Below are 12,562 nucleotides of genomic sequence, written 5' to 3' on the forward strand. Positions count from 1 at the left end.
GAGCCCCGGCCGGGCTCTCCGCCCTGCTCCCGGCGCTCTGGCCGGTCGGGGATTGCGGGCCCGTGGCCGGGCTCGGCACCCTCCCCTGCCATGCTGGGGGGAACGGGGGCGGCAGGTGGCTTTTTTGCCTAGGGCTGCAAAAAAGCCAGAGCCGGCCCTGGAGGCACGTGAGCTGATTTTCCGTGGCACTCACACTGCCCTGGCCACCGATCTGGGGGGGCTCTGCATTTTAATTTAATTTTAAATGAAGCTTCTTAAATATTTTAAAAACCTTATTTACTTTACATACAACAATAGTTTAGTTATATATTATAGACTTATAGAAAGAGACCTTCTAAAAACGTTACAATGTATTACTGGCACGCGAAACCTTACATTAGAATGAATAAATGAAGACTCGGCACACCACTTCTGAAAGGTTGCTGACCCCTGAGCTATAAACTGCACAAGGTCTCTCAGGGGGTTGGTTGAATGACAGTTGCCATCCCTTCCCAAGGGGGTTTGCAAGGGCTGAGGATTTTAGGGCTCTCCAACCTTAGGGTAACCTGCACCCAGACTGGATTTGCTGTGCTGGGCCTCCCCCTGCGTTTGCTAAGGGGAAGTGTGGCCAGTGGGAGCCTAACCCCTTCATGGAGATTGCTGTGTCTATCACTTTGGCCTCTGGGTGTGGGGGTCAGCGGGAGGACAGGCCCGTGGCAGTTGGGGGAAAGAGGGGGTGACCAGGCTGAGCAGGATTCCAGGGGAGGGAGTAGGGAGCCCCCGGGGGTGAATGCCTGGAGAGGGGCAGGCTTTGCTCTGGACTGGCTGCACTCCAAGGGCAGGAGCTGTGCGCCCTAGGGTGGCTGGTACCCTCTATGCAATGGGCCGGGGGTGGGCGAGCGGCTTGGGGCCCCCTGAAGCCGGTGCAGGGAGGATGGGGGGGAGGGAGTAGCCAGCGCAGCGGCCTGTGGGGCTGGCGTCCGTTTTAAGGGGTGGGATGGAAACCTGACACTTCCCTTGTTCCTCGCCGGGACGGGACGGGGGGGGGGGGGGGGAGCCTTCCCCGGCCCCGAACAAGCCTGGGGCGGGCTATAAAATCCAGCCTGAGAAAGCAGAGTCCAGCGGTGGGGCTGTGCCCTGCTGTCCCGGACCGCTGGGGCGGGGGGGAAGCGGGCAGCCCGGGTCCGAGCATCATGGGCTTCTTCCAGCGCTGCGTGGCCAGGAGCCTCCTGCAAAGACAGCGGAGTCTGTGCGGCTCCACGCCGGGCTCGGAGCGCCTTAAGCCGGAGGCGGCGGCGCCAGCAGCCCGCTCCCTGGGGCCTGGCTCCAGGCGCCCCTACAGCGCCGGTGAGTCCGAACTGTGCGGAGCTGGGGGCCGAACCCCCTGCAGCGCCGGGGACTTCCCGGCCTCCCATCCCCGACACCCCCTGATGCAGCGCCGGGGCTCCCTTGACACCCCCCCGCCTTCCTCCCCGCAGCGCCGGGGACTCCCTCGCCCCCCCCATCCCCGCCCCCCCCCCGGCTGCAGCGCCCGGGGCTCCCTCGCCCCCCCCCGGCTGCAGCGCCCGGGGCTCCCTTGACACCCCCGCCCCCCCATCCCCGCCGGGGACTCCCCCGGCTGCAGCGCCCGGGGCTCCCCTAGTCCCCCATCCCCGCCCCCCCGGCTCCCATCTCCCCCCCCCCCCCACCCCGTTGGGTGTTTCTCCGCTCGGGGTTACCCAGCAATACACAAATCGCACCCCCCGCCCCGCTCCTCATCCCAGCGCCGAGCAGCATCAAAGCCCGCCGGAGACCGGGTGTCTGAATGGGACCAGCTGCTCCGAGCCCGGCAGTCCGGCGGGACTTGTCCTCTGCACCCGGCGGGCCCTGAGGAATGTGCGGGGATGTCTGTAAACTAACAACAAAGCCGCCCGCTGCTCTGATCGCTGCCGGCCCGGGGGGGGGCCCTCCTAGCCTTTGTCTCGTAAGCACAATATCTCCACGTGCATGGGGAACACCCCTCCCCCCCTTTCCAGTTTGTTTGTTTTGGTTTCCAGTCCCTCCGTGGATGTGCTTCCTCTGCTGCTTCCCAGCTGGGTCATCAGCTGGCTGGGTCTGTGAACTCACTGCCTGCAAGTGCTCCCTCCCCGCTAGCCCCTTGCCCAGAGCTGCAAGCCTCCAGGCATCTGCTGGCCAAGAGCCCTTTCAGGGGGAGGGGGCTGGCTAAAGCTCCAGGGACTGAGGCTGCCAGATCGTGCTGCTGTTTTGCACCGGGACCCTCTTCCACCACCAGTTCTCTGGGCCGGGCCTCCTTGCTTATAAATAGGGTATGAAATCCTCTAGAATGAAAAATGCACACTCCATCCTGGTGAAATTCTTCTCCCGTGCTGCTTTATTGGGGGTTGAAACTGTAACCTGGAACAAAGAAGGCAGGCTTGTTTACTTCTATTTTGTTGCTCAGAATGGCAGTGGGGGTGGGGGTGGGGTCGATGCTGAGCACTGGTTCCTTTGTCACTGTAGAGAAAGCTTATGGGTCTCCCTCTGTTGCCTGGGCCAAAAACACTCAGATGCCTCCCGTCCTGCCTTTGCTGTGTTCTGGGCAGGGGACCAGAATGTTTTCCAAGTTTCTGGGAGGAAAGAGGAAGTATTTAAGACAGTGGAGCTCAAATACAATCAGCCCTTCCCAAATTGTCTTGAGGGGGGCGGTGCTGGCCAAAAGGCGAAAGCTACCCTCATCCTTGGACTCCCCTCTGCATTTGGCACGTGTCCGGCACTGCCTGCTCTAGAAAATTCACATCCTTTTTCTTTCAGCTGCTCTAGTGCTAGCAACAGCACAAGTGCTAGGATAGACTGGATCCAGCATCTTCAGCAGTGTCACAGCCCCCTAAGCGCCACCTGCGCTGGCGCCTGCACCATGGCTAGGGATGCATCTTGACACTGGAGCCTTTTCCATGGCTGAGGGGCAGCCATGGGTGACAGGCTCTGTGGGTCCTACATCCCACTCTCTTCCTACTCCTCTTTTCCCTGTATTCTGTCCTCCTGCTGCAAAGGCCCCTGCTTGAGAGAAGTGAGAACTTTAGTTCCTTCCAGTTAAACTGGGATTTAAAGCTTTTGGGTCTTTCAGAAATCCCCTGTAATTTAGCAAAAGGATAGATTCAAGCTGGCCAGGTATTTCATTTGGCAAGCGCGTTCTCCTCTCCAGTCCGTCTGTCTGGTCTAAGTAAAGACCACTGCCCTGGGGCTGAGCATAGGGCACTAAGGCCAGGCCTGGGTTACTGAAAGCGTGCTGCACTAGGCTGGAACCTCTGCTTACAGTCACCTGTTGGCTGCTAGCCTGGCTCCAAGCAGTTTCAGTCCAACACCCAGCGATGGCTGCAGCTCGGCAAACAATTGGGCATCAAATAATGCACAAGTGCGAGGCCCCAAGTCAAGGTGCAGCTCTGATGTAGGCCTTGCTGCACCGTAGAACTGACCGTGTATTAGCCCTGATTACTGGGACTTATTTGTCCTGGTGCGTGGATGGGATCCAGCTGAGACTCAGAGACTAAGGCCAGAAGGGACCATGTAGTCTGACCCAGCCCTGTGGCACTGGAGTCCCTGAGGACTGTCCACACCATGAATCTGACGGGGTTTAAGCCTGTACTCAAGTTTAGCTCTGCCTGTGTAGGTTATAGCCACATGTGGGGCAAACAAAGGGGACTGAGGGGGAGATATGTCCAAGTCTCCTGGGTCCCCGTTCCATGATCAAACCACAGAACCATGCTGCTGCCTCCATCAATTCTCCCTCTACTTTCCAGTGGAGATGGAATGAGCCTTTGGCTTGGTCTGCCTTTAAAAGTGATATCGACATAGCTATTACGGTCAGAGATGTGAATAAATCATGTAGCTATGCTGACCTACCCCCAGTGTAGATGCAGCTGTGTCGAGGGCAGAGTGTCCATTGCCAGAGCTAACTTCCTCTGGGGAGGCGGTGTTCCTAAACCCATGGAAAAACCCCTTCCGGGGGTGCAGGCTGTGCTGGCAGAGCTATGCGGCTATGTCCATGTGAGGTCTTCCTGTCCTGTCCTGGACCATTGTTTAGTGTTGCCGGTTCAGAGGAGCTGCTGCAGCCTGCCCCGGGGTGGCTGACCTGATCCTTTGTTGGCATACAACCTGTGAAGTGTGTTGGGACCCCCACAACTTAATGCAAATCACGTACATTTTGTGTAGCCCCTCGCAGGTGGCTGGAGAGAACACCCAGCCGAGTCCAAGCCCACCCAAAAGACTCCTGAGTCCTGTCTCCCCCTGCTAAGGCCGGGGGCTGCTCATCCTTCAGCATCTGGGAAGAGATTGCAGGCTGGAGTGAGATCTAAAGAGCTGTGTCCTTTCCCCATGGAGCTGGCTGAGCTCAGGCCTGGCCTTTGGGAGTCTCTGGTTAATACCAAGGGGCTGAGCTTGGAAACAGATGAGTCCCATGAGACCTCCAGCTTGGTTCTTTCCAATTAGCAGATAGCTGAGCCTCAGCTGTCTGAAAGGGGAGAGGTGGGATCCCCTTTGCTTGGTAATTGAGGGGAATCCTGCAGGAAGGTGTCTTCTCATATCCTGGGGAATGGCTAGTGCGGCCCGTGTGCTCCCTGCGGTACAATACACACAACTCCAGCCAGGCCCTGTCCCAACACTCAGATCCATGGGCCAGGAGGTCTCTGGCAGCTGGGGTGGAAATCACTCATATGCTCCCCTCCCCCTGACCATGGTAGGACTCAGGGAAGAGAGGGAGGGTGCTGGCTTGGTGAGCTGGGGTGGCCGGGTCACCCCATGCAGCAGTGGCAGCAGGGAGTGAAAGGTGCCCCCTATGAGACAGGAGTGGGAGAAGGAAATAATTGGGCTGCCCAGACTGGCAGAATAGGGGCAAGGCAATGGGCCAGGATGGCAGAGCTGAAAGTGAAGAATTCAGACTGGAAGGCGGGGGGCGGGCTATGGGCAGGCAGTGGAGGGCAGCGATCTGGGTGGGAAGGAGACTGGAGTGGTGTCTGCAGCTCTGTGTTGGAGGCTGGCACCGTGGCTCCTGCTTAGTAGCTCTTCCCACAGAGATGCTGCAGGCTGAGATGCTTCGTGCTTCTCCCCTGGCTTGGGAGCACTTAGCACAGTGGCTTGTTTCTCCCGGCTCCCTGTGGCCTTGACACAGCTCCAGCCCCAAGCCCAGCCCACTGCTAGTTCAGCCAAAGCAGCTAAGAGCTGCCATCCTCTGCAGCAGCAGCCTAGCGGGGTAGGGGCTGAGCTGAGCCAGGAGTGGGGGAGCACAGAAACCATTCCTCGGGCTGAAGACCCTGCAAACTCCTGGTAGGCCCAGGGGCTTCCTGCACATGTCTCCTCTCCCCACTTGGCTCTTGCATGGGGAGCTCCAATTGTAAGCTCCTATTGGATCCAGAAATCTTCCCTCCTGCCTGGTCTGTGCTCCCTGCCCACCTCGCTGCAGAGAGTCACCAGCAAAGGGGAACTGAGCGCCAGCTGCCTCCCCCCTCACCCCCTGTGTCCCCTGGCTGAGCCAGGCCCTTCCAGCTGGTCCAGTGGCTGCAGGATACAAGGCACCGCAGCCTTCAATAGTTCCAGCTGGTGACTAGAGATTTGGCTTAGGGATATGTTGTAGTTCCAAAAGGTGAGGTGTGTGAGTAGGTGAAGATGATCCAGCTGGGGTGGTGTCCCTCGCCGCTAGCAGAGAGCAAGAGGGACACTCTTCTCTGCACGTCCCATGGCCCTAGGGCTTGCTCTGCAGGAGCCTGGGGCTGGCACTGAGCAGAAGTGGGGGCTGAGGGAGGGGGGCTGCTAGCGCTGCTGCTGCTGCCTGTGCCTCTGGCTGCAGGCTCCAGCCTGAGCAGTCCAGCCCCAATTGCACCTTGTGTAGTCACAGGCTTGTGGCTACTCTGGGAGGGGAATGTTGCATTTGAGGCAGTGTGGCCTAGTGGGTGAAGCACTCGACAGGGACTCAGGAGACTTGGTTCTATTCTTGGCTGTGCGGTTGGGTGATCTTGGGCAGGTTACTTCCCCTCCCTATGTCTTTCCCCCTCTCTAAAATGGAGGTGAGGATACTGCCCTGCTTTGAGAGCTGAGGCTCCTGAGACCACAGTAACTGTCTCCGCCCACGCTCAACCACCATAAGCCTCCCTGCTTTCTGGACAGGCATACCCTCGGGCAGGCCAGCAAAGGGCACAAGGCCAGGGGGGGGGGGAGTATCTCTTGGCCAGGCAGTGCCCTTCCCTGGCACCTACCATCCGAGGAGCTAAAAGCCCTTTGCAGACACTAATGAAGTCAGTCTCTCAGCCTGGTGGGTCAGTGTCATTCTCCTTATTGTGCCGATGAGGAAACTGAGACACAGAGCGGTGATATGACCTGCAGGTCAGTGACAGAGTTGGGCATAGGGCCCAGGGATCCTGACTCCCAGGTCTGTCCTCTATCTGCTGTACATCACTTCTACAGGTCAGCCCCAAGGCACTGCCTGCCTTTTCTAACAACCAGCCCCCCAGGCTCTGACCCCTGTGCCTTTGCACTGACTGTGGGAGAGGCCTGCTCTCTGGCTCTTGGGGGACTGAGCCCAGCTTCCAGGGCTGTGACTCCTCACTGAGCAGGAATGATGTTTGCATCCTCTGCTCTGGTTGGGCTGCTGCAATTGGCTTGTCCTGGCAGGGTATTGACTGCAGAGCAATGCCGGCAAGTCTCCAGGCTGGCAGGGCCCCCAGGGAGAGGGCATTCCTGATCTGCTGATGCCCGTCGGCAATGTGCACTGTGCTGCCCAGTATCCCAGAGGATTTTCCATCCTGCATCTACCCATTGGTCCCGCTGGTCCGGCATCCTGCCAGTAGCTGCAGCTAGTGCCCACTTCCTTCAGAAGGAGGTGGGAACCTAATTGGATGGTGACAGACAGGTGGGAAGTGGGGTTAATTCCCTTGAGCCCGCTGCTTGGCTTGGCCAGTCCTTTCATTAACACCCACGAGATCTATGCTGGCGATTACTGAGTGCACTGTCCCCAACACCGTGTCTGCCTTGAGAGAGGGTTTGCTGGGAGGCTCTAAGAACAGGTGTTGATCTTCCAGATCCTGTATTCTGAGCCCCTGCTCCAGGAGTTTCTGATCTTTGGCCCCGCACACCCACTCTCTTCATGCGCCAGTGGGGTACTGATGATGCTGTGCCCATCACATGGTATCTGAGCGCCTGGGCTTGTCCATCTGCTGCTGCCCCAGGGGGATTTTTGAAGGACTCAGATTCCTTAAATTGTTCCCAATCCTCAGTTGTAAGAGATGCCAAGCACCCACAGCCCCCATTGCAGGACCAGTGGGTGCTCAGCACCTTGTGGGAGCCAACCCTGTGAGAGTATCAGAGGAGTAGCCGTGTTAGTCTGGATCTGGACTCTCTGTTGCTAACCCTGTGAGAGAAACCTACCCACCCTGCAGTGCCCAGCTGGGGCCAGGCAGCAAAACCCAGGCAGTGCTGGGAATCCTCCCCCAACTTCTGGCTCCTCCTGCCGACACCACGGGTCTGAGCAGTAAAACCAGCTGCAGCGTGAAACCAGTAACTCCTGTTCCCTGCTCAGGTCGGGTCCTTGCAGGGCTCCCTGTGCAGCTGCTGGGAGAAGGATGGTGCCCAGTCTCGCTGTGTTTGTGGATGGGTGACCTGGGCTGTAACCTGCCCTTCTCCCTTTCTCGCTGCCCATTAGGGATCCCCGGGATCCAGGAGCGGACGCTGGTGGCGGTGAAGCCAGACGGAGTGCAGAGGAGGCTGGTCGGTGACGTGATCAAGCGCTTTGAGAGGCGCGGATTCAAGCTAGTTGGCATGAAGCTGCTCCAGGTACCTGCCTGCCACATCCCAGAGGACAGCCTGGTTTTCTGATCTGGGGCCAGGTGACTAGAGACCTGGACAGACCAGCTAGATGGCGGGGGGACGTTAAAACATGGCCCGGATTTCTGTGCTGATGGAAGTGAGGCACTATCAATGCTGGCTTGAGCCAGGCCATGCTGGCAGGAGCTGTCTAACCTTCCCCAAGAGTCACAGCTCAAACATGGCCCTCAGCACCCCCTGCTGCTCCAGTCCGGAGCGAAAGTGTGTCTCCCAACGCATCCTGCAGCTCTGGCCTTCCCTTCCCTGCCGGCTCTGGCCCTCTACACTCCACTATTGCAGGCTTGAGCCTCACCCCCACATCTCCCGCAACCTCTCCCACTGCATCGCCTGGCCTCCATTATTGCAATCCTGCAAGCCCCAACTCTGTCCTTGCCCCTAAATCCTGGCCAGCTGCCCCCTGCTATTCCAGTTTCATCCAGGCTTTTTGAGTCCGAGGCAATTGCCACTAGTGTGCTGTTTCGTGGTATGAATACAGGCCCGCTAGGGCTTAGATGGAGTTCTCCAGGCTCATCTCCTTGGTGATTTAAACCAGAATCTGCTGGGGTGTGAGTCCAGTCCATTAACCCTTTGACCACTGACCTCTAGGTCCCCACTCCACCCCCTGGGATCCACAAATGGGGGCCAGGGGCAATGTAAATGGGGAGACACCCCCTTGGTTGGTGCCATGGGACAAGCAAGAACTGAGTTTGTTTGATCTCTGGCTCCTACCTCTGCAGCTCCCCCAGAAATCTGGGTAGAGCCACTCTCTGCACAGGGAAGGTGCAGAGGAGACGCTGAGTGCTGGGAGTTGCTGGATGGTTCTGGCCATAGGGAGGGGGTATTGATTTCCCATTGGGTCCTGTCCTGGGCTCAGGGCTTGCTTCTCACTTTGGGGTCCCCCCTTCTTCCAGGCCAATGAGGGGATCTTGGCAGAACATTACCATGAGCTGCGGAGGAAGCCCTTCTACCCAGCACTGATCCATTACATGACCTCAGGCCCAGTGGTTGCCATGGTAAGGCTGCGAGCCCAGTTGACATGTGTGTGCGTGTGTTTAGGGGCAAAGGGTGTGGGGGAAGGGCACAGGGGAAGGGTGGAGTGGGTTAAAGGTGATGGGTGGGGAGGGGGAATTAGATGTAGGACATTACTTTAGTTTCATTGTTGATTTCTCTCAATGAAAGGGAATCTTCTAACACGTTCTGTCCTGGAATCCACATTCTCTGGGGCTTTGGTTTCTAAAGTTGGTTTGTTCAGCCCCAGATCCAGTGCTTAATTTGTGCCAGGGCTGAGCCCTGGCACCTCTGGGGCCTGGCAGTTCAGAGCCCCGGCACCTCTGGGGCCTGGCAGTTCAGAGCCCCGGCACCTCTGGGCCTGGCAGTTCAGAGCCCCGGCACCTCTGGGCTTGCTGTGTCAGTTATGGATATAAAACAATTGCTTGAGCCCCAGCACCTCTTTCATTATAAATTAAGCACTGCCCAGGTCCAAGTGGAGAATGTTCCCTGCTCAGTGCAATACAGGGGACCGTATATTGGGTGGAACTGGGACCTTCCCTTGCTGTGCTGGGAACCAGCAGCTGCCCCGCGTGAGCGCGGGAATCGGAAAGTGAGGGTGACCAGCCTCGTGTGCCCGCCCCAGCCGGGTGAAGCTTCAGTGCAAACACCATGAAAGCCCCTTGCTCCAGTGACCTGCGGAGGGGCTTAGGATCATGATGGGTGGGAAAGATGATGAGCCTGTGGTGACATCAGTCCCAGGTGCAGCCCCTCCCCCAGGCTCAGGCCTTGCTGCTTTGATGCTTGCTCAGCCCTTTTGGCTTTGGCCTTGGTTTCCGTTAGTTTTTCCTCCCCGCACATCACACTGTCTCTGTCCTCTGCTCCACTCCCCTCCCGCACAGAATCAGCGCTCACAGTGCAAATGCTGCCAGTGTAGGCCCAGGACTCTGCGCTGTGGCTCAGCTTGGCGTGGCCCTCCCCTGCCTTGTGCCTGGCTGGCTACCCCACTCTGCTTCTTTCACACTGGGTAGGAGGAGTCTGATGGGACTGAGGAGCTCAACATGACCCCAGGCACCCCTGGCCTTCCCCAGTACTCACCCCCCTTCTGGAGGGCCCAGACAGCCTGCATACACCAGTTAATGGCCCTGAGATCAGCCCTGAAGGGGGCACCCAGTTTGGCTGCTGGAGCAGAGTTCTGTCTCCCCAGGGTGGTTGTGCAATGGGAGTTTCTGTGCAGCTTGCCCTGTCTCAGCTCACACAGCCTGTGTGTGTGCAGCTTGCCCTGTCTCAGCTCACACAGCCTGTGTGTATTGCAGGTATGGGAAGGTTACAACGTGGTCAGGACTTCCAGGGCCATGGTAGGAGATACCGACTCCGCTGAAGCCAAGCCTGGGACGATCCGGGGAGATTTCAGCATCCACATCAGCAGGTACAAACCGCACCGAGCCAGCCAGCCAACTAACTCTGGCATGCTGGGCAGTGCCATGTGCCATGCTGGGCAGTCCCACAGACCTGAACCTCCTTGGCAGCGCCCTGGCATCTGAGACAGTCTGTGACTTGAGCCTCCTGTAGACCTATCTGCGGACAGCATTACTGTAGAGGGCATGGGGTGAGGGGAGAGTACTCACAGGGGGGTAGCTAATGAAACTGTGGGGAGATGCTGGGGGGGAATGAAGTAACACTTAAGTGACCAAGGCTATGACATGGGCATATCGCCCATCTGTGGTGGCCAGAGGCAAGGGGAAGGGTCTCGGCTGCAGGACCATGTCCCCAAGGGCACCCAAGTTCTGCCCTTGAGGCTGCGTGTCTGCCATCCTTATCGCAGGTTTCTCTTGGCTGCAGGAACATCGTTCACGCCAGTGACTCAGTGGAGACGGCCCAGAGGGAGATCAGTTTGTGGTTTCACAGCAGCGAGTTGGTGGACTGGGACTGCTGTGACTACAGTAACACTTACCAGCTCTGAAGGCCTCTCCTGTCCACGTTGCCTGGCCCAGAATCTACTACCTCTGACAGCGTTGCCTTTCTGTAGCTCCTCGGGGCCCAGCGAGCATGCCGCAGGTCCTGATGCTGCAGGGTGGAGGCCACACTTCCTTCGCGTTGACTCTACTAGAGGGCCGCACCTCCCTTCACTTTGCTGACTACCAGATGTGGCAGACTTGCTCCTCTTGTCACCCTAGTGCCAATAAGCCCTTGGAGATCTGATGTGCATGAAGGAAGAACGATGGGGTTAAGTCCTTGAAGGATTCACATTAAAACCTAATTTGTTACAAATGTGACTTTGGTTTCCCTTCCTCTTTTGTTTTCTTGCCCTTCTTGTGGGGTGAGGATGGAAGTGTCTTGTGGGGCCAGCAACCACCTCTGTTGTAACATGCTACATAAATGGAGTAGCCATGGGGCAACCCAGTCCAAAACCCCTGATTTTTCCCAGATCCATTATTGTGGAACAATCTGAGGTAGCTGGGTGGATGGCACTGTCCCCAATATCTATCAGCATATCTGCAGCTGATTTGAGGTTGGCAATGCGCCCTAGTGGTTGGACAGAGAGGCAGAGCAGGAGAGTGGATAGGGCTGAGCCTGGTGGGATTCTGCAGGTGGGCTGTGGATGAGGAGGAGCAGCTGCCTGTCCTGACACTCTGGGAATCTGTCTGGCAGCGAGCAGAACCTTTGAGGGACAGCTCCATCGACTGGATCCAATAGAGTCCACCTGGGTAACGTGTCCTCCTCCAGAGCTATGAGACCACCCGTGTGTGCATCTGTGCCACAGCCAAGTGGATACTGGCCAAAGTTAGATGCTGCTGGTGGTAGTTTGCCATGAACTTCTCAGTGACCTAGTCCAGCAAGGAAAGTTTTACAATCCGACAGTAGCTAAAGAGATGGTTTGGGGTCTGTGGATCTTCTCATTCCGCGTGTTGGCTGGACTGACACATGCTCTAGGCCCCCTGAGCTGTTGCTCTCCTTGAGCGATACATTGACCACACCAGTGCAGAATGGACCCAGGTGTTTTTCACTTGACTTCACAATCCAGAAGGAGCACAGACATCCCATAGTACTTCCAGGGCCTCTCCCTCTCTGACTCAGGAAATGCTAACGGGGGTGGCATGGGGGTGCTTGTCTGTCCTGTTGTGGTTTCTGCTGCTTGGGGGCTCAGAGACCTTTGCTGATTCTCTCCCCCCCCCCCCCCCGCCCCCAGTTCAGTATGATAGCAAATCTTTGCATTGGGTGATGCTGAGCTCAGAGGTGTAGCAGTGTGGCCAGGTGTTTTACTGTTGGTACAAAAACAACAAGGAGTCTGGTGGCACCTTAAAGACTAACAGATTTATTTGGGCATAAGCTTTCGTGGGTAAAAACCTCACTTCTTCAGATGCATGGCTTCTGTTGGTACAGTTCGGCTGCTCAGGATTTTGCCGTGGCTGTGGTCGAGTGATAATAAGCTGTCTTGTCTTCTCATGAACTGTTGGTAGGCTTTTATGAACTCCTTGTGTCATAGCGGATCTGATGCTGATGGAGATTTCTGCCATCCACATATAGGATGGAGATTTCTGCCATCCACATATAGGCTGGACACCCCTTTGTCTTGCCCACAGTACCCTATGTTCACATTTACTATGGGCCACAGGCCCACATTTTGAAGAGTGCAGCAGCCACCCACTCCATAGTAAGCAAAGATTTGATCATCCACTTGTCCCACCATTCCACTGTGACTACAAAGACTACAGTATCTCATATTGCAGGAGCTCGAAAGCTGCCAGCAGCCTGGGACCTTCCTGCT

General features: G+C 57.2%; 1 protein-coding gene across 2 annotated transcripts; it reads left to right on the forward strand.

Moving 5' to 3' along the window:
* Window positions 1–1,172: 1,172 nt before the first annotated feature.
* On the forward strand, window positions 1,173–10,756 carry NME4 (NME/NM23 nucleoside diphosphate kinase 4). Of its 2 annotated transcripts, none has more exons than XM_065412263.1 (5): window positions 1,173–1,326; window positions 7,646–7,776; window positions 8,718–8,819; window positions 10,110–10,222; window positions 10,636–10,756. In XM_065412263.1, exons 1-5 carry the CDS (start codon window positions 1,173–1,175, stop codon window positions 10,754–10,756), a joined length of 621 nt encoding a protein of 206 aa, XP_065268335.1. The 2 variants fall into 2 exon arrangements, with proteins under 2 accessions (XP_065268335.1, XP_065268336.1); XM_065412264.1 differs by lacking the exon at window positions 1,173–1,326 and adding an exon at window positions 4,864–4,878 and having other exon boundaries at window positions 7,666–7,776.
* The last annotated feature ends 1,806 nt before the right edge of the window (window positions 10,757–12,562 follow it).

Source organism: Emys orbicularis, chromosome 10 (genome assembly GCF_028017835.1).
Source record: "Emys orbicularis isolate rEmyOrb1 chromosome 10, rEmyOrb1.hap1, whole genome shotgun sequence".
Lineage (NCBI taxonomy): Eukaryota > Metazoa > Chordata > Testudines > Emydidae > Emys > Emys orbicularis.